Source organism: Plectropomus leopardus, chromosome 8, assembly GCF_008729295.1.
Source record: "Plectropomus leopardus isolate mb chromosome 8, YSFRI_Pleo_2.0, whole genome shotgun sequence".
Lineage (NCBI taxonomy): Eukaryota > Metazoa > Chordata > Actinopteri > Perciformes > Serranidae > Plectropomus > Plectropomus leopardus.
Window position 1 is genome coordinate 23,309,278 of NC_056470.1, and position 27,959 is coordinate 23,337,236.

At 38.0% G+C, this 27,959-nt stretch overlaps 1 protein-coding gene across 2 annotated transcripts; it reads right to left on the bottom strand.

The window, feature by feature from the left end:
- Nucleotides 1-27,848, bottom strand: ren (renin). 2 transcript variants are annotated; one of them, XM_042491973.1, is made up of 13 exons: nt 27,786-27,848; nt 27,139-27,280; nt 26,765-26,857; nt 14,036-14,144; nt 7,016-7,161; nt 6,438-6,585; nt 5,919-6,042; nt 4,441-4,559; nt 2,870-3,066; nt 2,159-2,281; nt 1,914-2,055; nt 1,720-1,818; nt 1-470 (listed from the first exon to the last, which is right to left on the bottom strand). In XM_042491973.1, exons 4-13 carry the CDS (start codon nt 14,042-14,044, stop codon nt 309-311), a joined length of 1,269 nt encoding a protein of 422 aa, XP_042347907.1. In that variant the 5' UTR covers nt 14,045-14,144; nt 26,765-26,857; nt 27,139-27,280; nt 27,786-27,848; the 3' UTR covers nt 1-308. The 2 variants fall into 2 exon arrangements, with proteins under 2 accessions (XP_042347907.1, XP_042347909.1); XM_042491975.1 differs by lacking the exons at nt 26,765-26,857; nt 27,139-27,280; nt 27,786-27,848 and adding an exon at nt 15,869-15,939.
- Nucleotides 27,849-27,959: the final 111 nt, after the last annotated feature.

The following is a 27,959-nucleotide window of genomic DNA, read 5'->3' on the forward strand; positions in this document are numbered from 1 at the left end:
TTCACTGTTGCTTTAGGGTAATTATCAGCAGAGTCACACAGGCACAGATACTTTGCATTTGCTGGAAATTGCTATAAATAAAAAAGGTTAGAAGGTGTTCAGTGCAACTGGTACAAAATATAAAAAATCAGGATTTGCAAGAAAATATTCCTTAATGTGCACGCTTCTTTACCAGTGTTATAAAACAGATGTAGTTTGATCTCAAGTTATCATAAAAGGCAAATGAAGGGAGGACTGGACAAAAAGGAGATAGCAGCAAAGATAGAGAAAAGGAAAACAAAGCAACATGGCTGATGTTTAACTTTCTGTCAGACTGCTGTGGCAAACCCTATCCGATTATTGCGACGGTCAAACTCTGTGTAGTAGCGGGCAATGAAGTTGGCTCCCAAAATCCAGATGGGACCTGTGGGCGGCGGCACATCCAAGCCCCTAAAGGTGACGGTGCAGACGTCCCCTTCAATCTGTGATTGCTGGAGCAAAAAAAGGAAAGGCACTATAACAGCAGCATATTTACAGTTGTGTAAAAAGCACTCAGATCTTTTATAGAAGTAAAAGCGACAACACCACAATGTAAAAATACTGACTGTACAAGTACAGTCCTGCATTCAAAATTCTACTACAATTTCTACTAAAAGCACAGATATTGTCAATAAAATGAAGAAAAGCTGCAGTTGATGACTTCTGTGAAAAATAACTTTGTCAAATTTGCTGAAACTGTCACAATATTCTGAAAGAAGTAAATCAGAAAGACTGTCTGTGAAAAAAAAGATCATGTCTCTCCTGCTCCTCTTACTGCTTCTAACAGCATTCAGTAGAATCTACCGTGGCTCACCGAAAAACTACCAATTAGAGCTGAGGAGTCTTTAACGCAGCTGTCAATCATGTCAATCACTGCAGTCAAACTGTCAAATTAAGCAGCGCTGTTAAAATACGAATCAAGATTCTGTTACTGCATTGCCTATTTCTCACCTCAGATGTTTTCAGAAATATATAACACAAACTTTCTTATTTTACAGAGAAACAGTACACGAAAATTTGTACCTGAAGACATCTGAGGCAAGAAAAAGGCAATGCAGTAGAAACTTGATTCATATTTTACAGTTTGACCACAGTGATTGACATAACTGACAGCTGCATCAGAGACTCTGGTTTGTTGTCAATGTTCACATATAATAAGACCATTAGAATCACTTCAAGGCAGTAGAGTAGGTACAGCAACAATACTTTTTTTTCAGGGATTATCTGTCTCATTTAATGCTGTATGAATATGGTTGCAGTTTCCAGTACATATGACAACGTTTTACAGCTTTAAAGAAACAAAAGTATCTGTTATGCTTGATGTCCTCAGTCAGACTGATGAATATACAGTGCCCCCAGGTTCCTGAAGGATGTCTTTTTTTTAACGTGTGCAACTACAACTTGCCATTCTTATCACGCAAGCATAAATAAATTCCAACACTGTGAGCAGGTTGAATCAGCCACATAACAGAAAACATCTGTGTTAGAGTACAAGGCCACTATAATATAATAAAAAATCATAATTGTAAATTGATCATATGGTTTGCTGTGTAGAACAGTAAAAACTGTAGCTCTGTGATAAATTAAGCTGATTGTTTCCTGAAATTGTATTTAATTACGGTACTGAAGTAAATGTGCTTGGTTTGGTTCTGACAGTGCATGTTTATATCAAAATTATTCAGCATTTATCATTCTGCTCACCCATAAGATGTAATCCTCCTGAGTGAGTGAATACTCGTGGCCACCCAGGTGGAAAGTGATGCTGGGCAACATCTTGACAGCGTCACAGTTGACTTTGTACTGATGAACACAAATTAAATTTGTGATGACAGGTCACGACTGTTTTTATACACAAATGTTTTTGTGGGATACCATGTTGCGTGTGAAAAACGTACTCCACTTTCATCCAGCTGTGCGCCGATGGTTTTCATCAGCAGGGACACAGAGGAGGCCGGGCCTGTGATGTAGGAGGAGCCGGTGTCAATCACAGCTGTGCAGCCCTCCACACAAAACATCGTCTCCATCCCCACAGAAACCCTGCAAGAATGAAGGAAGAGGGGGGAGATAAATCACATCATTTCTGAACGAGTGCACAAGCACACACACACATGCAATATGATGTATGAAGTGAGTATCTTACCCTTTCATGGTAACTTCCCATTTCCCTGTCTCCCTGGTGTCCAAATAGTTAAAGTTTCCAGTGTAGTAGTTTGGGTCTGTGCCACCGAGGACCAGCTCTCCACCTGGGGAGTGTTTTGGGTCCCTGAAAAAAATCATTAACCATTCAAGCCCACTTTTGCTGTGCATATCCTCACTGTCAGTGTTACAGCTGTGTTTCTGGTGATTTTAATCAGCATCTGAATACTCCCTCAGCTGATGTTTCACTCCGATGCACTCTCATTTTTGCACGTTTTCCAAGAAACTTCAGGGAGCCGTCATCATCTTTCCTCAGCTGTTTTCCACTGGATATAACTGAGCGTAATAAATGGAGACTAACTACTTTCTCAAAACACTCCCTTGTTTTACTCAGATCCAAAGTCAACTCTTTGGATGTGATAACTTTAAAACCAGTCTTTTCTCAGCTCTACTGGTAGGATAAAAACATTTGAACAGATGTTAAAACCAGAAAACAGAAAACAGAATTAGATTCATTTTTTATCATTTATCAAATTATAGTTTTAACCTTTTGATTTATTTTCCTCATTGTTAGGTCCAAGCCAAATTACCAAAGCATTATGTAGGTTTTTCTTCTATTGTTCCAATTTTCTGAAGACTCTAAATCACGCGTTCTTGTCTTTATTTCATACAAAATGACGTAGAAGCTGAAGGGATGTTTGTAAACTCAACTCACCTGCTGTAGTAGACAGAGAACACCTCTTCTTTGAGGACATGCTGGGACATGATGCGGTCAAACACTGGAGTGATGCCATCAATGGCCACGTTAGGGTAACCCATCCCCAGGACTCCGTCAAATTTGGCAAAGATGAAGGGCATGGCAGACAGAGAGGCAGCTTCAGCAAACACTTGCACCACAGGAATACCTCCAACCTGCAGGAAAAAAACAAAAACAAGCTTCAACAAGAGTCAAAGGTCAGAACAGGTCAGTTCTGTGAGGCCAGATCAGCCTTGTGGTCACCACCAGCAGTAGACTGCTGCAAAAATGAGTCCTAAAACCTGGAAATAAGTCTGAATTTTAGCACTTAAGATTCTTTCATCTCAAAGTCAGTGGGTTTTTCAAATGTGTTTTGGATTAGATGTCTGAAATAGGCTCTGTGATTAACACAAGCTAAAGGTATTTTCAGGTTTTGTTGTACAACATAAAATACGTAAGGAAATTTCCCACTTATAAATTTCGAAGCTTTTATGTGTTTTAAAAGGCTAAATGATACTACAGAACGTCATTGTGCCAAACACAGCTTTACAGCTTCATTGTGGTGGCAACATTGGAGTCATGCGACCTTGCACTAGTTTGTTTAGAGCCTATTGTTAGCTCTTTCCTTCTTGGAGGCAGTGGGTCATCCACTCATCGGAAGATTTCCGATTTGTCCCTGACTTCTCCAGTCTGCATGTTGAAGTATCACCAGGCCTAATGGTCCATTTACCCTTGGCGATTGCATTTAGGCCTCAAAAATCTTACAAGTGGTGTTCATTTGTGAGGATTATATTGCTGAACAAAACCTGAAAGTACTGAAAACTTTAATTTTTCCCAGAGAGCTGGTCTTCTGCAATAATCCAAACTCCAATGGAAAAATCCTCCTGGCTTTTTGCTGAGGGAACCAGGCCGATGATTACCTCCAGGCTGGCCTACAGAACACATGATCCCTGCACTACACTATGTGGGGAAACACTGTGTGGATAAAAAATATCTATGGGCCACTTGATGTTAGAACAAATCATCTAATTTGGGGTTACACATTTAAAAAGACAAGTGCAGTGGTATTGACCATCACCACCTCCCCGCCACTTCAAGGGGATCTGTCCCAAGCTTTGAAGACAATTTGACATAGCGGCCGAACCTTGTCTTGTTATAAAGCTGGCAAACATAATACATCATAATAAAAACTATAAGTGCCAGGGCTTTAAAAATGCTCCAGCATAATATTGTCATGACCTGATCATAATATGATCATGATTTGAAACCACACTCCCTCATACACATAAAATACGATAAGAACCGCTAATTTTAAGGTGCAGAAACTCCGGTAAATCCTGTTCTGCTGAGACACAGGTGAATTTATTTTTAGCTATTGTGCTATTGATTTTGAGGGCTTCTATACTATAAATCCTGTGATGAAACATGAGTGTATGTCTTGGGTCATGTGTACGCTGTAATAAAGTCAGTCTAACCGTGACATTAAGGCACCAATTTAAGTGAACAGAAACTCCTTTTATCTTTTTACAGGGTGTTGACTTTGAACTCACCACGACAACATCCTCGCTCAGAAATCCTCTGACAGTTCCGGAGGCGTACTGGATGGAAAATCCAGTTCCGTTCTCAACGTAGGTCTGAGATTTGGAGGCATCGTACCTGTTGTGAGTAACTAAAAGTTCAAAATTGATTTGAGTCATGAAACAACCATTTATCAGGGAAACCTCATTGAACAATATCTCCTCCAACATGAGAATAACATTTACATTATTTATTAAACTTGCAATTACTGATTATAGCCCACTTGAGGGCAGCGTAAACACGTTGGAATTAACGTTTAAGTTGATAAATAAGCAAATGTTTTCATATTTACACTTCATACGGAGTTGTGTTTCTGGACAGTTGGCGAACATAAGCCCAATTTTCACCTTCTTTTATGGTCTCTACTGATTTTTGATGGAAATTACTGACTTCTCAGTTACTAAATGCTCTACTTTCTTCACCAGCCAGTTGCTGTCTTAGTCTTTTTGGTGCTGAGCATTGAGTGTACAGTTGTTTTTAAAGCAATAAAATTGAGATCAGGCAGCAAAACAATGAGATGAAACTTTCTATAAAGATATGTAAAGCTGAGGTCAGCCACACATATCAGATGATCATTTTCTGTCGGTTCATCATTATGGGCGACTCCTTTCAGGTGCGTTTTCTTCGAGTCCTTTTAAGCACATTTCAGTTTTATGCATTTATGTCTTAAATCAATCTTTCAAAATTAAAAAATATCAAAATAATAGGTAACTTTATTTAAAAAACAAACAAACAAATAACAACTATGTGCCCAAATAAAAGTTATGTTTTATGTTACAATAAACATTTGGGCAAAATTGTTCCTAATCCTAAGTACTTGATGTTGGTTCACATTTTCTTTTTCTTGTTTTTTTAGTTTTGAAGTTTCTTACAAATGGCATTTAAAAAGTCTTAAATCGAACATGTCTATTACTGTGGGAACCCTGAATTTGAAAAATCTCAAAATATCACAAATTAAAAAACAAAAAAATTGTTTACGCTTTGGGAAGGCAGAAATGTTGGCGTATCAGTCAAACGGAAATGTAACAAAGTTCAATGGAAACAGATTCAGTCAATAAATAATGACATCTCAACTCCTATAAGAGCGCCTAGCTGTAATATTAGTTGGTCAAAACGCTCTTTTTCCAGTGTCCAGTGAGCTCTTTATTATAAATCCATTGTTTTTTTCTGAGGTTCAACTTTTAACTTGTGCGATGTGGTTAAAACCCTCATTCTCTGCAGTGACATCTCACTGGACAATTTTACACCCCCTTCTGTTTAGCTAGATGAGCCAAATCCCAATAGTATGGACAAGGACATAAATTAGCATTTTCTTTGCCTATTTTCTGAAAAATTATTTAGAGTTTCTGCTACATTTGGATGGAAACACAAACATTTTGTTACATTGTCATTTTATGTAATGCTATTATAAAAAATATCAGTTATTTTCTGATTTATGTGTGACACTTACAACAGGCAGTGGAGAAAGGCGAGCAGCTTTGCGAGGGCACCCATAGGTTGGCTGAGCCTGTGTCAAACACCACGTTGAACATCTGAGCTGGAGAGCCGATACTGATTTCACCAAAGTACTGAGTCTATTAGTGAACAACAAAAAAAACAACCTGATTTTAATGCAATTTTGATGTTGTCTGAATGTTTTTGTTTGTGTGTAAGGCACAAATAAAATTTGACTGCACAAAATAAAAATTTAGAGTATGACTCATGCATAAAGAATAGTTTAAAGCATTAATCAAAAGGTGCACGCGTTCTCCTGTTATACTCAAATCGACATTTTGACAAAGTGAAGTACTGAAGCGTCTCAGATGAATGGCTTTAACCTTGACGAGTAAAGTCTGTTTTCAGTCTTCAAGACTAAACAGCAAAGTCAGTTGCCTTTGCCTCAGTACATCTGGATCTGCCTGACTTCCATAAACATGCCAGAAGTTTCAGAAATGTCCCTTGAAATATGTAATACACAAAACTGTCTCACATCCAAGTAGTTGGTCAGAGGTGTGGGAACAGTTCCGTTGTTGTTGTCGTCTGTGCTCCTCTGGGTCAATTCGGTCAAAATCTGCTCTGCAGAAACACCCATCTCCCTAAGTGTCTCTCTGATAGATGGCATCTTTTTCAGCGAGATTCTGGAAATACAACAGACAAGCTTGAAAATTCATCTTCAGGTGACAGAAATTCGAGGAACAGCTTGTTGACTGAAGAAATGCTATAGAGTTATGTGCAGCAGTACATTTCCCAAGCTATATTTCTGGTGCACATGACTGGTCAGCATCCTATTATGACAATGTGCATTTAATAAGGAACAGACTGCTTTGCTCTCAGCGCTATAGCCAGAAAAATGAACAAAAACACATGTAAAGCCAATGCTGAAATCATTAACTTCTATAATGAGCCAATAAAACACATTTGTTTTCCTGTCCTTGTGTTTTTTTTCTGTCAATATTTTGCTGTAGCATGTCTTAATGTTGTAATGCGAATGCAATTATACAGTAAATCCTCACTGCTGCTCTGTAGTCTTATTTAATCAGGCAAAGCACAAAGGAATAAAGCTCTCACCTTCTCAAGGCATGGCTCGAGGTCACTGTTGCTGACAGAGCAACCACACACATCCAGTAGTTCATCAGTACCACCATGATGACTTCTTTGTTGCCAGGCGGAGATGCAGACCAGCGATAAAGGCTGTATATGTGACGTTGATTTTCCTGGTTTGGTAAATATTCCAGGTTTATTAAATCTGAGTTAATGAAAGCTGCCACTCTCTCACTCTCTCAGCTGTCTGGACCCTGAACTCTCTTTATACCATGTCCTCTTCACGGTGCTCTCACCCATGGGCCACTGACTCCAGCTAGGAGCTCTGCTGGAGGTGACCACTTGAAAACAAGCCTCCCTCCTCCCAACCCCCTCTACCCTTCTGCCTTGGTCACACAACCCCTGCTATGATAAACAGGTCCCAGCGAGAGGTCTGAACTTTGACCTCTTGAAAAACGCTGGAGACAGAAAACAGGGGCACAGAGCTCCTGAGATTGCTGACGTTGGTAGGATGGACACTTTGTCTGCAGGGCTGTGAGAAGCTTTAGAGGGATTGAGACATGTTCTGAGCTGTCAGGGCAGATTAGTTGGATGTTGCTTACTAAACTCAAGTAATTTTAAATTGTGGCTGCTGCAGACTGCGCTCTGCAAGAATGCACTTTAAGACATTTTAAATTGGTTGATGTATCCTTTTTTGTGCTTAACAAAATGTCTGATTTGATGAGAGCATTGAAATATAATACAAAATCTGGGGTGCAGTTTGTCCTGCAGCTGATAACATTTAGTCTTGTCTTTTTTTCCCACCACCATCGATTCCTTATCAGCACAGCAGACAGGTTTTACACCTCTCTGTTGACCCTCTGCTCCTGATTTCACTCCACTCATACAAAAAAATTCACTTCAGCTGTGCACCATTTCAGTATTGATTATCACATAAACAGCGAAAGACACGATACAACTGTAGATTCAGTTCAAGATCTTGGATAGGTATCATTGGCAGGAGACACAGCCCATATTGAATGAATTATGTTTTGTTTTTTTAAAACTGAAACCATTTCAGTTTACAAATTCATGGAAGAAACTTAGCTTGCAAAACAATAAACAAGTTAGAGGATATGCTGTACATATACACACATACATTCTGTCAAAGTTGTATAAATAAAAAGGCACACATGTGCATTGCCTAACAAAATCATAAACTAAGGAAAAAACATTTGTGGGACTGAATACGTAAACTGAAAGACAGAAAGAACTATAATTTAACCTGAAAGCGACCATGACTTCATATAGGCTTTTAAGGGCCTGATTATTCTAAGTTACAGGGTTGCGACACATTATCAGGATCAAAATTACAAAATATTTCTGCGACTTTTCAAGGACCTATAATTTTTTTTCTTGCCCCATTCGCACATCATTTTCAAACATATCAAATTCAAACTTCTAACTGAAATACACGAAAGGACGCAATGCAAGGACAAAATGAAAAAAATGTATGTGATGGTAAACGACAAAACGAGACACGTTGACGCATATCAGAGCTACGGTATGTCGACAGCTACATAAAATAAATAAAGGTTCAATAAAAATAAGAACATAAATAAAGGTTTACCAGAACTTTCAAAAATTTTTACTAATTCTGTTAATTTTCCAGGACTGAAAAATATGATTGTAAAATTTCATTCATTTTACAGGTTTTCCATGATCGTGGAACCCCTGAAGTAAACTCTATGGAGGATAAATAGTTGTCACATTCATTTTATAAACACATTAAGGAGGGTTTACTGCTTTTCCATGTATTTATGTATATATCAACTCACAATGATAATTATGTTAACCATATCTGACACCTTACTTTAAGAATCATACATTTAATCAAAACTTGAAATAAAGTCAATGAAGAGTTGCCTGTCCAGATATCTTATCAGTTGTCAAGATCAAAACTGCAATCTGACTGACAAAATAAAAAAATATAATAATATCAATAATAATAATAAAATAATAAGTTCAGTCATGTTAGCTTCATTGAAGCAAAATCCAGGATTTACTTTAAATTGAAACCTTTTCCGTGAGGTTTCCACAGCATAAAAAGCAATTATAATTTGAAAACTGAATATACTATGAGTGAAATTTGTTATTTAAGATAATTTCAGTATTATTTTTTTTAAGATTATTCTTTTGAGGCATTTTCCCTTTAAGATAGACAGGAAGGATGAGCGAGAGAGAGAGAGACGGGGGAATGACATGTAGCAAAGGGCCAAAGGCCAAACTCGAACCCAGGTCACTGCAGAGGCCCCAGGCATGTGGGTCACACACTCTACCTGGAGAGTGAGAGGTTGCCCTGATTTCAGTATTTATTTATATATTAACATTGTTTTTAATATCATTTATTCTCACTTTTGATGGCGTTTTAAAATCATAAAATAATTTGCTTTATAAAACCTTACCAATTACTTTTTTGTAACATTTTTGTTCACATCACCAGTTGAGCCTTTTAAATGTGTTACATTGAACAGGCTCAATATGTAGTTGAGCGTATCATGTTGTGCAGGTTTCGTACTGTACTTCCCGACATGATGCTCAAGAGTCTCAGCTACACCTAATCACTCTGTGCTGGTTCTCACTGGGTTTGGCCACAGGGAGGATTCCCACAGTATCTGGCCTGTCAGAATGGGGTCGTGTTTTGGTACTGTACCGACCACCCAGTCGAGTCTCGAGATATGCGGGGGTCCACGTCATGGACAGGCTCAGACAGCCACGGCAGAGGTCGGAGGTCAGAAGCTAAGATACTCCCTGTAGGCAGAGCTTCCAGAAAATTAGAGTGGTTACGCACAACTTACAGAGGCAGGCATGACCAATAACAACAACAACGCTGTATATCAGCAAGATTGATTGATGATTTGATTTCTTTGTCAGTAATGAGCAGTGGCTTATGTTCACTTATGTGCATGTTAAAGGGTTGCTTGTAGTGATGTGGCAGCTGATCCTGCAGCTCCCCTCGGCTTTACAGAGCTTTAAAGTTAGTTTCTGTAGTTAAGTTAGGTCAATGAGTTAATTTCAACTCATTGTTTTGTGATCTGGCTCTTTCTGCACTCATAGCTTCATTTTCTGCTGAAAAAAACCCTCAAAAAGAACTGTTGGCAACACTAACTGCTCAGCACCAAATAGTAAAGTTAGCGACTTGCTGATGAACAAAGTGGAGCATTTAACAGCTAAAGAGCCATATATCTCTTGACAATGTGTTAATGTTGACAATATGTTATGTGTTGTGGTCATATTGTGGTCACAACTTGTTTCCGCTGCCCCGCGGGTGGCCACAAAAAAAAGTTATTGCAAGTTTAAAATAGTAATAACTGATTTTTTTGCCTCTTAGGGGACAGTAGAACAAGCTGTAAACATTTTTTTTACAGTATAAAGTTGGTTTATGTTGGCAAATTGTTGCCTATTTATGAATACTGAGTTTTGCACAGGTTTGATTTTCAAGACCTTCTTTCTCTCTGGCACCACAAAATGCAATACTGTACCCGCCCATCCAGTTGCACATACAGCCAATTAGTTCTGCAACCTGACCCAACCTGACCCATCTACACAAAATCTGCAGCCAAACCTGAAACTGTAAGTCCTATAACAACTAATTAATAAAATAATTTGGTAGCACATTTAAAGTGATTATTTTGGGTTATTTCATACATGTGAAACTTAATATATTGATGATATATTTTATGACAAAGGTCATTCAGGAAATACATTTGAATAATTTTTTTTCTTATTCTTATAATACTGAACAGCACATCTCCACAGGTAATGTGGTAAACATACCTAAGTAAAGTGGCTTTCATTTTTAAAAGATTTGTTTTAATTTTTATTCGCCATTTTTTTATTCGATAGGACAGAATGATAGCATGAAAGGTGGAGAGAGAGGGAACAACAAAGGGCTGTTAGCTGGAATCAAACCTGCGGCCGCTGCAGCAAGGACACTGCCTTCATACATGGGGTGCCTGCACTGTCCACTGAGCCACCGGGCACCCCAAGCAGCTTTTATCTTAGCATTAAAATAAATTACTATTATCTTTGAATGTATTTATCATCTAACACTCTCATTTGGAATTGTGTTTTTGGTTTCCAGATTGTTTTTAAAGCATCTAACACTGACTAAAAAGTTTCACATTTCAAGTTAGCCCTTCTCCGCTCTTCAGGTCATCGTAGATGGGCCACCGGGCCAGCACCTGCCAAAGTGTCCTCACCTTTTAAGATCCACATGTTCAGGAAGTGTTAACCATGAGCCAAATTATCAGCAGAGGTCTCCACCTCTCTAGGACTAACAGAACAGGTGATTAAAGATAATTTTTTGGCTTTTGCCTTCATTTGAGATAGGACAGCCATAGTGTGAAAAGGGGGAGAGAGAGGGGATATCATGCAGCAAAGGCCTGAGGCAGGAATTGAACCTGCAGCCACTGCAGCAAGGGGGAAACTGCTTTACCAACTGAGCTACTGAGTGCCTCTGAACAGGTGATTACAACCAGTAACAACACTGAATAAAGCAGTTTCATGTGACAAATCAGTGTTTCTCTGACGCTGTTCAGCTCATTGCAGAGGTGCTGCTAACTATGGTGGCTGACACACAAAAGTGAATGACCCTGTCTAGAGCCAGTGTTTGGTTTGTCTGCTCTGGGCTACTGTAGAGACATGGCAGTAAACAAGGAGCCGATACCTATATAGATATAAACAGCTCATTCTAAGGTATCAAAACACAACGATTCTTACTTTCAGGTGATTGTGCACCAAAGAAAACATATTTATTATGTTATCTTCCATTTCTGCCAATATATCCCCATAAATCCTACACTTTGAACCTTTAAGATGACAATAATATGCCAGTATACTTGACTCATCTGTGCTACAATTAGGCACCCCAGGCTGGTTTTGACAGCGCATTTAGGGTAGTCTCACAGACATCTGACTCTTGATCTCCTGGACTAAAGTCTCTTTCCCACACTGCCTAGAGGCACCCATGCGTCACTCCTGCCTGGCCTTCCACCTTTCCAGTGAGCCCACTCCACTGGTGGCCATGGGAAATGTAGAAATCCTGAAAGATGATAAATTTGAGCTTTATGTGGTTTTCAGATATTCCTTTTGAGGCTAACACGTGACATTAAAAGAATTGTAATAAGCGGTGTGGAAATCTTTAGGAGTGATGGTTTTCTGGAAATGAAAAAAAACTTAAATGAGTTAGAGACTGTTGATAAATGTGCGTTAGTGCAAACCTCGGAGGAGTTCCTGCTGACAGATACACATTAGGAGCAGAATTCACAAGAGGATCTTATAGGGTTGTGAGCTATCTGTCATGATAAGAATACTTGAAGCAGAGCCGCAGCTGTTTGCAGGAAACGAGACTTGAGGGAAGTTATCACTCAAACAAGCCTGACTCCCAAAATAACAAAGACTTAAGTCTTAATCCTGGGCAGCTGGTATAAACCAGAAAGACAAAATGTTTCTGTTGTTGTCCTGTGTTTGGCTCATATCTCAGCAGGATGCTTTATACAATAAAGTGTGCATAAAGTGGAGAGCAATAACTTGGTTTTACTGATTCTACGCTCAGTTGTGCTTTATATGAGGCCAGTGAACTCCAAATTAGAAACGACGAGACTGTGATCCATCTGGAGACAATATGTATGAAAATATGCGGGACAGTCCTCACAACAGGAGATCAAAAATGTAAAATTGAGACCAAAGGATGTAGTAAAAACACATTTTATGTACAAACGTAAGATGTTCATCCCCAGAGCACTGTGAGTAATAGAGCCGAGTAATTTCTCTGTGGGCACATGTATCTGAATAAATCAGCTTTTTTATTCCTCACATGGGTTTTTCCCTTTGGAATTTTTTTGGAAGAGTCAACATGATGCATCACTCTCAACCAGTAGAGAGCAGTATTAGACTTAAAACGCTTCAGGACAGAACTCAGAGCAAACCAAATTTCACCCGAGGGAGTCAGTCTGTACCCAATCACATGCAACTCTGTGTGTGTGTGTGTGTGTGTGTGTGTGTGTGTGTGTGTGTGTGTGTGTGTGTGTGTGTGTGTGTCTCCATATCATTTGCTTATTGATGTATTTCTATGACTGAAGTGGCATCTAGGCCTACTACTTAAAGAGACAGGATATGTGTCACGCAAGATAAAATCTAATGTAGACTTCCTTGATCTGTACTTCATTTAAAATATTAAAAAAATATATTTAAAACAATGTTAATGTTAAGCAGCTGTGTTATGGGGTACCCAGCAGCTCAGTTGGTAGAGCTGGCACCTCGTATAAGTCATTGCTGCAGTGGCCGTGGGTTCAATTCTGGCCTTGGCCCTTTGCTGCATGTCATCCCCCCTCTTTCCCCTTTTCACACTCAACCTGTCCCATCACAATAAAGGCAAAAGCCCCCCCCCCAAAAAAAGCTGTGTCTTGCATTGTAAAAAGTACTCCTTTGAATTTCACATTTACTGTATGTTTATTCATATTTAAAGGATAAGTCTAGTGAGATTTTTTATTTGAGATAAGCATATTGGTATGTTATGCTCTTGCCAAAACCTGAAGTAACATTTGATTGCAGTGTATTGTAAATAAATGTCCAATCTCGATCAAAACATGATACAACCAAATGATGACTTAACCCATACTTTACCACCATCCTCCAATTCCTTTAAGAGGTACTTTCTATGTATCTGAAGCCTGATGCAGCTTGTTACTTTGTGCTATTGACCTCCATTGTTGCCAAAACACATCAGTGAGACACAGTTTTGCACTGAGTGACATGTTCCTTCAACAAAACAAAGCACTGTGGTTTATTTGAAATCAAATCAGCCACATAGCCAACACCATCCTGCTGCCATAAATACAATTATTATTACAATTATTATTGCAATTATTTAGCCTTTAAAAAAATGAAACTATATGTTTATGTGACATCAAAAAAAATCTCCCATAAGAATGCATGGGCTTTGTTTTGACATTGTTCTCTTTGTGGCATTAGTTGACAGTGAGAAAAATTTTAAAAAAAACATACCTTATCCATTAATGGAAGAGTAACACGCAGAAATGTCCTTCGTGTGCAGGCTCAGTTATATGGTGTTACAGTCCAACCTTTTTTTTGAGTGTTGTGTCTGGTCACGTAACTAGAACAAATCAAGAAAAACGTGTGAGGATACAGGGATATTAGGATATTTAAAAAACAACAACACAGAATTAAATGTTATTGGAAAAAAACATGATAAAATAAATAGAACAAAAATCAAATCTACGTATAAACGGGGTTTATCTTTGACAGCAGGTAGTTTGACCTGTGTCTGTTCTAACAAATTAAAGTCATAACCATCTGACAGTGAAATACAAATGATACCACATAAATGGAACTAAGCCATCATTCATTTTATTATTTTTACACTTACTGTCAAATGTCAAAATGTCAACTATGGAAAAGGCCTATTGTTGATGTTCAACCTGTCTTTTAAAAGGTAAGTAGAGTCTGATAATTCGACCTTACCCAGAAAAAGGTGCGGAGACTCTGAGAATCACATGTCAAAAGGGAAATATTCCAAACAAAAATAAAGTAGATATAAAATAAAAAATAACATTGAAACAATAAGGAAAACCTAAATTTAAGTATGTGGTTTGCTGCACAGAAATAAAGCTACATTCAGCCTCTGGTCAGCATAAAGGGAGTTAAATGTAAATGTAATCTGTGAGTCTGCTGGTAAACAGATACGAGTCTGTAAACGCAGAATAGATGCAAAAATGCATACAATGACTGAGGATCATATGTACAGTTAAATAAGGATAATCAGTGATATATATTTGCCTCTCATGGCGAGTGCATGTGATTGCAATGTATGGCTTATCTATGACAAGAGCAAACATGAATATATCTAGTTTATGTCCTGTGAAAATGCGCTTTGATTCCCAGGGAGCTCTATTAGGAAACAGGTGCTCTACAAAGACAGAAACATCTGGTGAACACATGAGAAACCATGGCAACCGTGCTTGTTTTGCTGCTCAGTATTTGAACAGCAACAAAGTGTGCCAATTCATTACCTGGAACTGTGAATATTTAATAGCGGCAGGTCTGCAGTAACACAGCAATGCACATGTGGACGGCCTTATTACTGCTACTCGGAGCCTACATGTTTGCATGGTATGTCTAGTTGACAGCGTAAGTCATTTCCTATTTATCTACACAGTTTGCAAGATTTCAGACATCTGTAAACACACGCTTAGTTTAATTCTCACAAATACTACATGGATTAACGGATTTCCCACACACACAAACATATGTGTAATGGATAGCAGTCTGACATCATCTCAGGCTGCACTTTAAGAAAAATATGCATTAGAAAAAAAATTAAAGAAATACATGATTGCAAACAGATAATAAGAGCTTAATTAGATAAATTAAACCCTTTGACTTGTTGTAATTTGTGTGTGTGTGTGTGTGTGTGTGTGTGTGTGTGTGACCAGTGCGTGTATCTTTATGGCTCCCTGCACAGCATCACAAGATAAAGATACAAACTGCAGCCAGCTGATATAAAAAGACATCCAGCAGTGGCAGCAGTGGAGCCAAAATGATTCAATAAATGAGAGAGAGCAGAGCCACAGTACAAAGCTCTATGAAGCCAACTGTTTTGTTCATCAAAGTCTGGCTAATATCAAAAACAAGACCACTCAGGCTGCAGACAGTCAGAACATATTACAGAGATTATAGAAAGATCCTGCAGTTAAAAGCCAGTTGCTTTGGTTAAACTGAGGCATCAAATGTATGTATTGACTGCCAAACAGAAAAACTGTCACGTCAACATTGAGACAAGCGGCTTATTTTCAAAATCAAGCTGAAAATATGATCTACCTCTGTGGTCGCGATGAGGTCTCCCACATGTGACCTTATACTCTGCTGTGTTATATCACATCTGCATTGTTAGGATCCTCTGAGAGTCAGCTGAAAAAAGACAAGAAAGGTGGGAGAGAGAGGGGGGAATGACATGCAGCAAAAGGCCACAGGCTGAACTTAAACCCGGGCCGCTGCAGAAGCCTCAGGCATTTGGGGTGTTCACTGTGCCAGGTGAGCTAGAGGTCACCCAGTGTTTTTTTTTTTTAATATTGAAAGAAGACAATAAACAAGAAATGACCCAAATATTAGCAGGAAATTGTATGATAAAATTAACTCGAATTACCAAAAATTAAATAAAATAAAATAACAAAAACAGGAAATGACATGTAAAAGTGCTAAATGAAAATAATACTTTTTTTCTGTAATCCATTCTAAATATATAATTACAACATTTCTAATTCTGGTTTTCTTGATTTTTTTTTAATCTAGTTATTTAGTAATTATCTTATCTCTCTCTCTCATTACATTGTACAATTTTTATTTTTTATGGCAATTTGCCAGACATTTCATGCTAAGCTTCTAATTGCACTTCTTCACATTTTAGAAAAAAAAATCAAACCAATTTACACAAGACAGTAGCTCAAGCAAATTGATATTGACGCAGGTTTAGTTAGGTGCAGTTATTTTGTTACCCTTATCTTTATTTACATGTCATCCTTTTAGTGAAAGCTGCTACTGGGGTAGGTAGAAATCTGGAAAAGGCAAAACAAAACAACAGCAGCAAAAAAACTGCTGATCTGTTAATTGATATATACCATATAATGGATGTCAATAAAAGAAAAAAACTGTCACTAAAAAAACATGTCATAATATGAAAATACACCCTCCTCCTGCAGCTCTTCCCTCTCTGTCCCCAGGCCCTCCCATCAGACAACCATATGTACGTGCTTCATACAGTAACTCATCCATTTATTTAATCATTTTCATTGTAGAGTTGCCTCTCGTGCATTCACTCAACACAGGACATGGACCTTTAGCCAGATCTAACCTGTATAACAGCAGCAACAGAAAACTTGCTGATCTGGCAGGGAGTTGGGCTGTCCGGTCCCTGGAGCTGGGGTACGTGTTGACTAGATTTGTGTCATTTCGGCCATTGAGTGGAGGTTTGGGTTGCTTTGCAGTGTATTCAATAGCAACTTTTTTTTGCAGGATTCTCTGCCATTAAATCAGGCTTTAACAGAAGGGATCTGACGTGCATTTGCATTTACAGAACAGCCAATAGGAATGCCCTCTCTCAGAAATGACCTGTCATTAGCCAAAGTCTCTCGTCAAGGTCTGGATTTTCCAAAGCCTGAAAACAGAGCCAAAAGAAGAAGCAGAAGCCTAACGTTCGCTCAGACCACTGGAATTAAAATATACTCTAAGTTTATTGCTCGATTTCTGCCCAGTGATGCCAAAATTAAACTGCCCAAACAACTTTAAGCTCATTTTGCTGGTAATAGTTTTACACTTTAACTAAAGTAATTTTTTAAGTGCAGGAATTTTATTTTATTCTAGATTAATGGAGTGTGCAGGGATTCTTTACTTCTTTGCTCTTTCTCTGGTGAAAGAAAATAATTTAATGCAATAGTCATTAATCTAATAATGTTTATATGTTTGGCAGTGAAGTTCACATAATAAGAATCAGCTCTCTCAGAGTGGTCGTGGTTACCTTGATCACATGACAGGATTGTGTGCACAGGATATCCTTATTAAAAAAAAGAGGCATCCTCCTCTAATTGCTGAGCTTTGTGACTTCCTGGACAACAAGCGTCCATATCCTCACACCCACCAAACATCCTCTGTAGTGTTCACAGTAACAGGCTGACTCATCTCATGGAAATGTCTCATTGTATCCCCACTATTGTCTTCTCTGTTGTCTCAAAAACGTCTCTTTTATTCTTCATTTTGTTAATAAAAGTTTAGTTGCTTTGTTGCATTTCCCAGCAACACTGTTTTAACTTTATTACTAACGTTTTCCAATTTCACAAACAATTAAGTGTTTCTCTAAAGCTTCTAATGATTATTAGTCACCAGAGACAAAATTACTGGGTATATAAAATGGAGAAACACTGTTGTTAATCTTAGATCTTAGACACAAGTGAGGCAAAATGTGAAAGTGGTGTCAGAACACAAGTTTTGTATTATGTTTTCCCTTAGACTAGAGATCAAACAGAACAAAGAGCTCACAGAAGAAACTCATAAAATCTACTTTTTAAAAGGGCACGGAGTACAAATAAAATATAATACAACATATGCAACATATCAGGGATGGCACCTTTTCCTTATACAATGGTAAGAATAGGGTATGCCATTATGTTTCTTTCTTCATATACAGCTGAGTTGAGACCAAGTCACTGTTTTGGAAGTCACTGGTCAGTCTCAAGTCTTTGCACCAAAGTCTCAAGTCAACACCCAAGTCCTAGTCTTTAGTTTCAAGTCCTAAATGAGTCATAATGCACTCTCTACCAAATATGATGCAATTTCAAAAACAGTGTAACAATAAAATTAAATGAACAAAATCATGAATGCTTTTTTTTTTTTTTTTTTAGTTCTCGAAGGTTCTGTCCTGCAACTTGATTGGATGCTGTTTGATTGGTTCAAAGTGGATGTGGGGTATTAAATGTGTACTTGCTTGGAATGAAGAGCGTCAGCATTGGCTGATTTCAGGAAATTAATTTATTTGTGGTACACTTTTTAGATGCAAAGCCAATGGTCTGTCCAAGTGGGGCACTGACTTCTGCATGGGTGGCATGAAGCACAAGCGCTGCTGCAGGCACACACGTTGGCATAGCTTTAATTTGCCCCTTTTGTCTCCGCTGCCCATACCTACCCTTACTAACACTGCAGTGTCTAACATTCCTGTTTATAGTTTTGTGTAAAAGATAAATAGATCTACCAATCACAACACAACAGAGTGACACCACACAACCGTAAAATAAAGCTTTTAAACTTAAATTTAAAAAAAATGTCACTCTTTAAGTATATAGTACAACAGCAAGTATAAAGTGTAAGGAAAATAAAAGTGCGAAAAAATTAAAATAAATAAATAAGCATACTTTTTTTAACAGGTGTATCAGTATAATTGTATGTACAATTACTCAGGCTAGACAATATTCTAGCACATCACTGCTTCTCAGATTCAGGACTGAATTGCACAGATAAACAAAAATTCAGGTTACTCATCAGAGAGTTCAAACTGACCAGCCAATTTTAATGGGGTGGCCAATCAGATTTCAGGCCACTCCCTGAACACACCTGTACCATGCTATTTAATCTTTGGGTTTGGGAGATGGTTTTCTCAAGTCAAAAGAGAGTCAAGTGATGTTATGTGTCATTGGTGTTAAAATTATTTATGATTTTGTCAAGTTGAGTCTAATGTCATCAAATTTCTGAGTCTGGCTCAAGTCCAAGTCATGTGATTTAAGTCCACACCGCCATACAGAATATAAAGAATACATATAAAAAAATAAATAAATCAAACATAATAAAAAAAATAGTACCTCAAAGAATCTCTGTCCAAACTCAGGCTAGCTGTTGCCCACTGTTTCCAGTCTTAATGCAAACTAACAGCCTCCTGGCTGTAACCGTATTTTTTAAAAATAGATTTAACAGTGGTATTCATCTTTTCATCTCACTCCAAGTGACAAATTAATCAATCAAGGCTTGTCAATTAAACACATTGTGATTTTTATCATAGATACTATAGGTAAGGAATATTTGCGTTGTGTAAGCTCTTGTGAAAAGCTCTAATAAGCACTCAGTTAGAGCATGACACAATTATTAAGACTCTCACTTCAGCTGAGAGCAAAACATCAAAATAAGTTGAGAAGCAAACAATTTATATCAGTCTAGTCCTCACATCTTTGAGTACTCTTCATCTTATCAAAGACACACTGACGTTCACTCTATTTTTAGTTTAAAGATGGTAGCTTCACTTTTAAGCAGGTCTGTTGAGTATTATCATCTAATTTCTCTCCAATTGGCCTTCTGTTTATGCAGTTTGACTTCAGAGGGTGTTTTTGATATTTCCTTTGCCTGGCCAGCCAAAGTATCACTCCTAGATAATTGACTTTTTATTAAAAAGCACCACCTCCTCTGAGATAAATTACCTTTGCAGTCCAGTCTGTTAGCGGTTGATGACAGTCTTCAATAAAAGCCTGACTAAGTTGTTTTAGTGATCATAATTTAAGATTTAAATCAGCATATGGAAATGGTAAATTACATCAAAACTTAAGAAATCAGACCATAAAACCCACTGAGTGCATATCACAGACATATGAGATGCATTACTGCACAAACAAACAGATGCTCTCTTTGAAAGCAAATAAAACACAAAAAGGAAAAGAGCTCCATTCATTCTCTTTCTGATGAAAAGCACAAGACAATTACCAGGATGGAGTTTTGATAATAAACAATTCAAATGTCTTTTTCATGTTACTTTTCCGACTTTTGATTATTGAGTGTTTGATTTAAGTGTCTAATTATGCTACAAAATCTTTGAATTTGGTTTAATTGCATTGTTGTCTGTCTCAAGGGGATCTGTGCTTTTTATTTGGGATGTTTGATGGCAGAGAGTTGTGGCAGCATCTCAGAACAAATGAAACACCTTTTTGATGCCTGTTGTGAAAAATCTTGGCTATCGATCTAAAACGCAGCTGCAGTCTGGTCTTGGTGAAAACAAAAAGCCTATATAAAAACTTAAATCAGTGCACTGCAGATCAGCTGTTCCGATTAATTGAATTCTTGTCACTTCTCTGCGTTTTCTAAATATAAAATCTATCATATACATCCCTGTCCCACATACAGTATAGCTCTACCTTCAGGTATTAAACTGTCAGTGCTCATCAGGTGGATTGAGGACACCTTAAAGGCAGAAATGTCCATTACTTGTCGTTCATCCCCCATGAGATTTCATAGAAAGAGATTAAAATGGTAAATGTGGCAGTATGGTTGAGCTTAGTTGAAATACTGCTCATTAGCATACATTTATATCCTGTATAATGGCTTACATTTTAATTTGAATATGTCCAAATCAGTGAAATTAACTGAATCTAAAAAGGACTCATAGTTTGTGATAAAACTTTGTGTCCACCTCACTGGCCGAGAACTGTGAGCTACTGTAATAACAAGTGGAGGTGGAAGGACACCGCATTATCCCGTTCACTGAAGTATTTTTAAACCAAGCATGAGGTCTGCTGGTGATGTGAATCTCGTGGCTACTAATAAAATGCAACAGAGTTAAATCTAGTGAGTTAGCGTTGCAGCAAGGAATGTGTTTGTATGTGCACCAGTGGAGGAGGAAGTACTCACAACATTAAACTACCCCAAAGTACGAATACTCTTACAAAGATCTCCTAAAACATGCATTTACTTGTTTTATCAAAATAATACTTTAGCTGAAGAACAAAACTAGATTACTTTTGTATCAGTTTATTTCTGGTACATTACTGCCTCCAAGGTTTAGGGCTGAATTTTACCTATAAATTAAAACTGACCAGGGGTGTGTCTAAGGAGTGGCTTGGGGTGCGGGGCACCCCTGAAATCTGACTGGACACGTCAGGTGCCACCTCATTATGACTGGCTATGTGCTCTTTTAGTTTCAACTGTTTGATGAGTAAACAGAATTTTTTGTTTATAGGTACAATGTACTCTTAAAAAATGCCTGAAAGGCAGTATTGTGCCAGAGTACTGTCTAGCCTGACTAATTTTACAAAGTAATTGATACAACTGTTAAAAAGTTTGCTCACACAGGGTTATTTAATGTAATTTTTGGCACTTTTATTTTGTTAGCACTTCAGAGAGGAACAGTTTCTTTATCAAAGTACAAAAGCTTTATTTTACATTTGAGTGGCGTCACTCTGTTGTGTTGTGATTGGTAGATCTATTTATCTTTCAAATTAAAATATAAACAGGAATGTAAGACACTGCAATGTTAGTAATTAAAGTAGGTATGGGCAGTGGAGACAAAATGGAAAACTAAAGCTATGCCGACACGTGTGGCTGCAACAGAGCTCGTATATGCCACCCCTTCATAAGTCAGCACCTCACTTTGGCCAACCCAGTAAAAAAAAAGTCTGGACATGCCACTGAAAGTGACTGGGCAGATAGCCATTAATAATGGAGTGGCACCTGGGGTGGCCTATCAGATTTCAGGGGTGGCCAATGGCACTCAAGGCCACTCTCTAGACATACCCCTGCCAATGGCAACATTTTGAACATGCTGATATGAGACGTATGAAACATAAAAATGTGTTTCCAGAAACATGCAATGCCAACATTTTCTTGTGGCAACTGGGCTGGTGTCAGACAAACTTTGTGGAGTGGGCGGATTCAAAGGTATGAACCCAGGCAGGGGCTGACCTGCTGCATCTGAGATTTATGTTAATGAGAGACTGAACTAAAACAAAGAGCTGAAAGATGCTATACAGCTCAGCAGAGATGAGAGGAACTGCTGCTTTGAGTAAAGCCCAAATACCTCTAGTTGGTACTTATCTAAATAAGCTTGAATCCACCCACATGCCATCGCAGATATGACCAACTCACTGTGTTTGGTTGTACTCACTGTTTTGTTTGATGATCCAGGGTGCGAGGATGTGTGGAGAGTTGCTAGGCGAAACTGAACTGATTTGTTTAACTTTTGCATTCAAACAAAATCAAAAACCCCAATCAAACATTACCCAAAATAAACAGGCCTTTACAAAAAAGTTCAAATCAATGGGACAATAAATAGATTTATGAGATTAAAAAAACTAAGATTCAACCAAACACACAGCAGTTGAAGACTGTATTCTCCTGATGTCTTCCCTGATTGACTAATTTAGCACACCTGCTTTTAATGAGAGGATCCTGAGATGCAGGTCAGGCAATGCATTTAAGTGACTCACAAAAAAACAAAGAAAAAGAAAAGTGAAATTATAAGGAAATGGCTCCAACATACAGGGCTTGAATAAATACCTTGTACCTCTGGTGTGCAGACATGCATAATGAACACCATAATAAACATTTTCACAGCAAACAGCACACAGAGAAACACTCTGGGAATTTGCATGAATAACCAACTTCGCCTTTTTGAATTCTCATTGCTTTGCTTTTCTCAACTAAAGTCAACACGGCCCCCTTCCATCCGTAGCTGCAATGTTCTCTGTGCCTGAATAATTCAATATTGCTCACTGTCTGCTCCTGTTGTGCTCTGCATGGTTAAGAACCAGTGAAGGGGAAGGCTCAATGCATGGGGACAGGCCTTGTTTTCTACGCCTGCAGCCAAGCGTGTGTCTTATGTAAGGGAGGGGGTTGGATGGTCCAGAGTGCAACATCCACTGCATGACAACTCCTGTCGCTTTGTCATCATGTGTCTTCCCCATCCCTCCTCTCACTTTCTGTGAGTTATGACCTCACAGATGCCCTATTTTTTTAATGAATGGTCAAAAGCATCGTCACAAACAGTTCCTCGCCAAGATATTTCATTTCCTTTCATTCTACCATCGTCTTTGAGTCAGTCTGTGTTTCCATATCTCCCTTCATGCTCTTCATCTCCTTCTACCCCCCACACTCCTCCTGGTCTCCTCTTAACAGGCAGACAGTTTGACAGGACAGTCATCATTATCATTTTAGACATCTTAAGGAACACTTTATTTTGTCAATTATGTGTTTCCGTCATTTTTGCCATGTTTCTCATGAGAAAATGCTGTTTGCATACAAGCACCTCAAGAGAAGATTGTGCTCATTAAAATGTAACTGCTGCATTTATTACAGGTTTCTCTGAAAGAGAAGATTTGAACCTTGTATCCCGTGAGACATCTGGAATATGAGGATTCAGGTGGTTACTGCTGCATTATTTAACAAACCCTCCAGCCATCTTGCTTCGCAGGTGTACATGAATCTGTTTCTCATGATTTCACAACACAAACACTGTGCCTGTCTGATGTTTCTTTGAATTACAAATAGCAGCTGAATCCATCTTTGTGTCAATACGCTGTGTATTCCACAAACTGACAACGTTTCTCAGCCCTCTCAGCTTGTCTGCAAATTAACAAATACTTTCCATGAGATTAAAACAATTGTTTTTAATACACATGCTTTGATACAATCATTAAATGTGCAGCTATATGAAAAACGCAGTGTGTGAGATAAAAAGTCAGGCCATGATGGGTTTGTTTTTTTTCCCATGTGGAACAGAAGTAAATCTTTCTAAACTCAACTGACCAGCTGTTCAACTGTGTTGCACTAATCTCTCTCACATGCACAAGAAGGTAACTGAAGGCATCAGCCTGGCCAGTACACACACACTGCTGGCTGACTGGACTTCACAGTGATGTTTACTTAAAGGTCCCGTTTGTAGGATTTAGGGGCACTGACTGGTAGAAATGGCATATAATATTTTCAGTTTATAATTATCAGAAAATAGGAATGATCATGTTTTCATTATCTTAGATTGAGCTGTTTATATACTGACAGTATTTTAGCCACTGCTTGGCCAATTTGGACATTACCTTGTTGTTGTTGTTTTTTTTTTTGGTGGGGGGGGTTGCTGAATCCATTTATGATATTTTCAAAATTTATATTTTAAACCAGAAGTCTGCATATTTTAAGTCATCTTCTCAGGCACACGTTTACCACTTATATAAACAGAGTTAAATCATGAGTCAGTCATTTTGTCAGGGAAAAATATCTATCAGTATAGCTTACCACCTGTATAAATAGAGAACCTAAACTAATACCAAATAGAGTTATATGTGGAGTAGGTCATTCTGATAGACATTTGCACCTGACAGAAAGACCTACTGTAGGTTACATTCAACTCAGTTTATACAGGTGGTAGGCCATTCTGATATTATTCCCAGACAAAGGGTACAAATGTTTATCAGAATGGCCTACCACCTGTTTAAAAGAGTTAAATGCAGAGTAGTGGCCATTTCAGTGGCTGATATACTGTCTATATATGATATTATGCAATTTTTTGTGAATTAGTTCTATTATGCAAATTGCCCAACATATGCAAGTTAGCATCCATCAGTTTCCTACTGTTGGGGACCCATACTATGCATTTATAACGTAAAACCTTGGAGTACTCAACATTTCCGGGTTCACAATGGAGCTCTATAGGCTGGGAAATGGACTAAAACTCAAAGAAAGAATATTGCACTAATTTACCATGTTACCAAAAACACTCGTCCAAATGAATGATAACTTAACTGGATGTGTAAATAAGCAACTGTTTACACTAAGTTCACCATATGAACTTGAAATGTCATGATATATCATTTTTCCATCACTCAGGGCCAAATTTGAACATTTTTTGCCTCTGTCCCATGGCAACATTTTTCTGGTCGCATTTTGTCTGAATAAACAATATCCACACATGAAGGTAACCGACGTCTCTGAGTTAACATATAGTAAGAGTGTCCTTCCAGCACAGGGCGTTTTGAGTTGGAACTGAGAGCGTTTTGTCCAGGGAATGGAAAAGCTATTGATTTTTGTTTTGCTGCCATTATACACTATTTGTTGTAGCCATGATAAACCAAGCAAAGAATAATCATTTAGAAGTAGAAAAACTGTTCATAAAGGAATATTGTTGCCTATAAAATTAGATTTTCCCATGCTTGCGTCTTCCCAAAACATAAGAGACTTTTGGCTTTTGGCGTGTGGAAATGCCAACAACTTAATTTATATCAGAGGAGGAGAAGAAAAAGCTCTAAAATACATCAACTGATGATCGACACTTTTTAAAAAAAAATACTATTTATTATTATAAAAAATTATGTAAAACATGATTTAAGCATTAAAATGTACCCTTACTCAAAACTGTCATGAATGTTAATTGTTTGTTACTTGTCTTTTTAATGTTACAGTTAGATTATGTGAATATTTCATGTATTGGATGAGTGGGTGTTTCATTGTCACCATATGCACCGAGAAAGAAAGAAGCATATGTGAAATCAAAACTATTTTTAGACTCTACAAAAAACTGTACGAGCTCCCTTCCCTCTGTGTTTGTGTCTGATTCATAAGGCATAAATAAATTCAGTAAGATGGCCGATAAATTATAACAAGTAAGAGCATATTCTGCAAAGAGAGTGATGTGACTCTGAAAGTCTCTTTGTTGTCACCAGCCAGAGCTTTGAAGCCGTGTCTTTTGACCGCTGTGACAGATCGATACAATGTTTGACTTGCTGGTTAATGTTTAATTACTGTGCCTTGATTGTGGACTCATGGCATTCCCGAGGTTTGGACGGCCAATTACTGTCACTCATAAAAACTAAACACAGTCTGTGTTACACAATTCTAGAGGATTTACATTCATTATATCACCAGTTGTTGCTGCGGGCTCCCCTTTATGTACCACTCAAAGTCAGGCTTTTCTCATTTGTCGTAACAAAGTGACCAGGTAAACCATGTACTCTCTATTCAAAAAGAAACAGCTCATTCACATTGCTAAATCTCAAATCACCAAAATGAAAAGTGGAGCCCTTTTTTAAAACACTGGTACACTGTAAATTCTGATTGGTTAACCTTACTTAAAAAAAGCATGCAAACCGACTGCCTCAAAAAACGAAGTCCAGTGCAATAAGTACTGTATGTTGTACTAACAAATGCTTTTCCTTGTTGTACACTTACACTAGAGTTTTAGTTGCTAAAAAAACAGTACTTGAAAATAAACTTAAGATGTACTCTTGACTTAATATAGACTACTTAGAATTAGTATTTCAGATAACTTAATAATTGTAAGTGAAGTATACTGTGTTTGTATCATGAACTCAGAGATATAACTGGCATAAGTCTTTATATCTGACTATCACTACAACACTGGCAAATACAAAGCAAATTCTCCCAAAACTCTTTATGCTCCTTCAAGATGAAAATAGGAGTACTTACAAAGCAGGCCTTGTAGAAGTTACTGGGGTCATCACAAAGTAGAACAGAGAGGCCTCAGAGTACAAGGGTGCGAATAGCTGTCTCATCTGGTTTCTAGAGGTGAACAATAAAAGATTATGCAACAATCAGAATTTAAAGTACAATCATTTTTCTCAAAGTGAATATGGAACAAGTGTCACCACAAAGTTTGTTTGACAGTGCAGCAAACAGTTACTGATTGGAGAAGAGATTTTTAAGATATAACCTTTTCTTATTCCATCTTATATCCCCTCATCACCACTGTTGCAAAAATTAAAAAATTAAAATAAAAAACAAAACAGTATTTGTGTTCAAATCACAAAGATCATTATACAAGAAGCCTGTAGTAGACTCACCCCTGAATCAATCTGCTGCACAAACTCAGCCAATGAGTCTCCAAGACATCCTTTCTTGGACTTAAAGTTTGTGACAAAGCGTGGTGTGTGGCGGTCAAAGGCATCAAAAAAGTCACTCTGCTCCTGTTGAACTCTGCAAAGACTTACAAAAAATAAATAAATAAATAAATAAAATGAGTAAATAGGCTTAGGCAAGTTCTATAAAGTTAACATTTTCATGGTGCATATTTCACCAAAATCTCATTGTAAACATTAGTTTCCATTGAAAATAGAAATAAATATGCACTGCTAACAGGTGTCAACACTGTAGTGTTTGCTGTGTCAAAACTGGCTACATTTCAAGTTTGCAAATACCCACTTTTGTTTCCACGGTTAAAATAGGTTTTCAGGCAACTCCTGCACGGCGGTGGGGAAGCCAATCTCCAACTTCAACACCGAAACACTCCTGAACAAGCTCTGCCGGCTCCTAAAATACTGTGCCGTGCCTGTTAGCTAGCACTAGCGCTAGCAAGCTAACTAACTTGCTAACAGGCACTGTTAGCGGTAGCATACACCAGCTAGCGCTTAGCATACGTTAGCTAACGCAGGCTAATATTGGCAGCAGTCAAAAACACAAGCGCACACACAGTTATTGTTGGATAACTTACCGTATTATTCTTTAAAAAGGAACATTAAAAATCCGAGCAGTTTGACTTCCCGTCCCGTCTCCTCCTGCTCGTGCATGCTCAGGCCTCTTCTTCTTCTTCTTCTTCTTCTTTTCCGGCAGACTTTGGTGCTACTAGGTGGTTTAAGTTAGATTCATTCTGAACAATAAATAATAT

Bases quoted from the DNA above. Each gene is read 5' to 3' on its own strand.
- ren (XM_042491973.1), bottom strand. The intron at 2,056-2,158 runs GTAAGATACTCA...TCATTCTTGCAG, and splicing joins TGGGAAGTTACCATGAAAGG to GGTTTCTGTGGGGATGGAGA. The intron at 1,819-1,913 runs GTACGTTTTTCA...TGTGTTCATCAG, and splicing joins CACAGCTGGATGAAAGTGGA to TACAAAGTCAACTGTGACGC.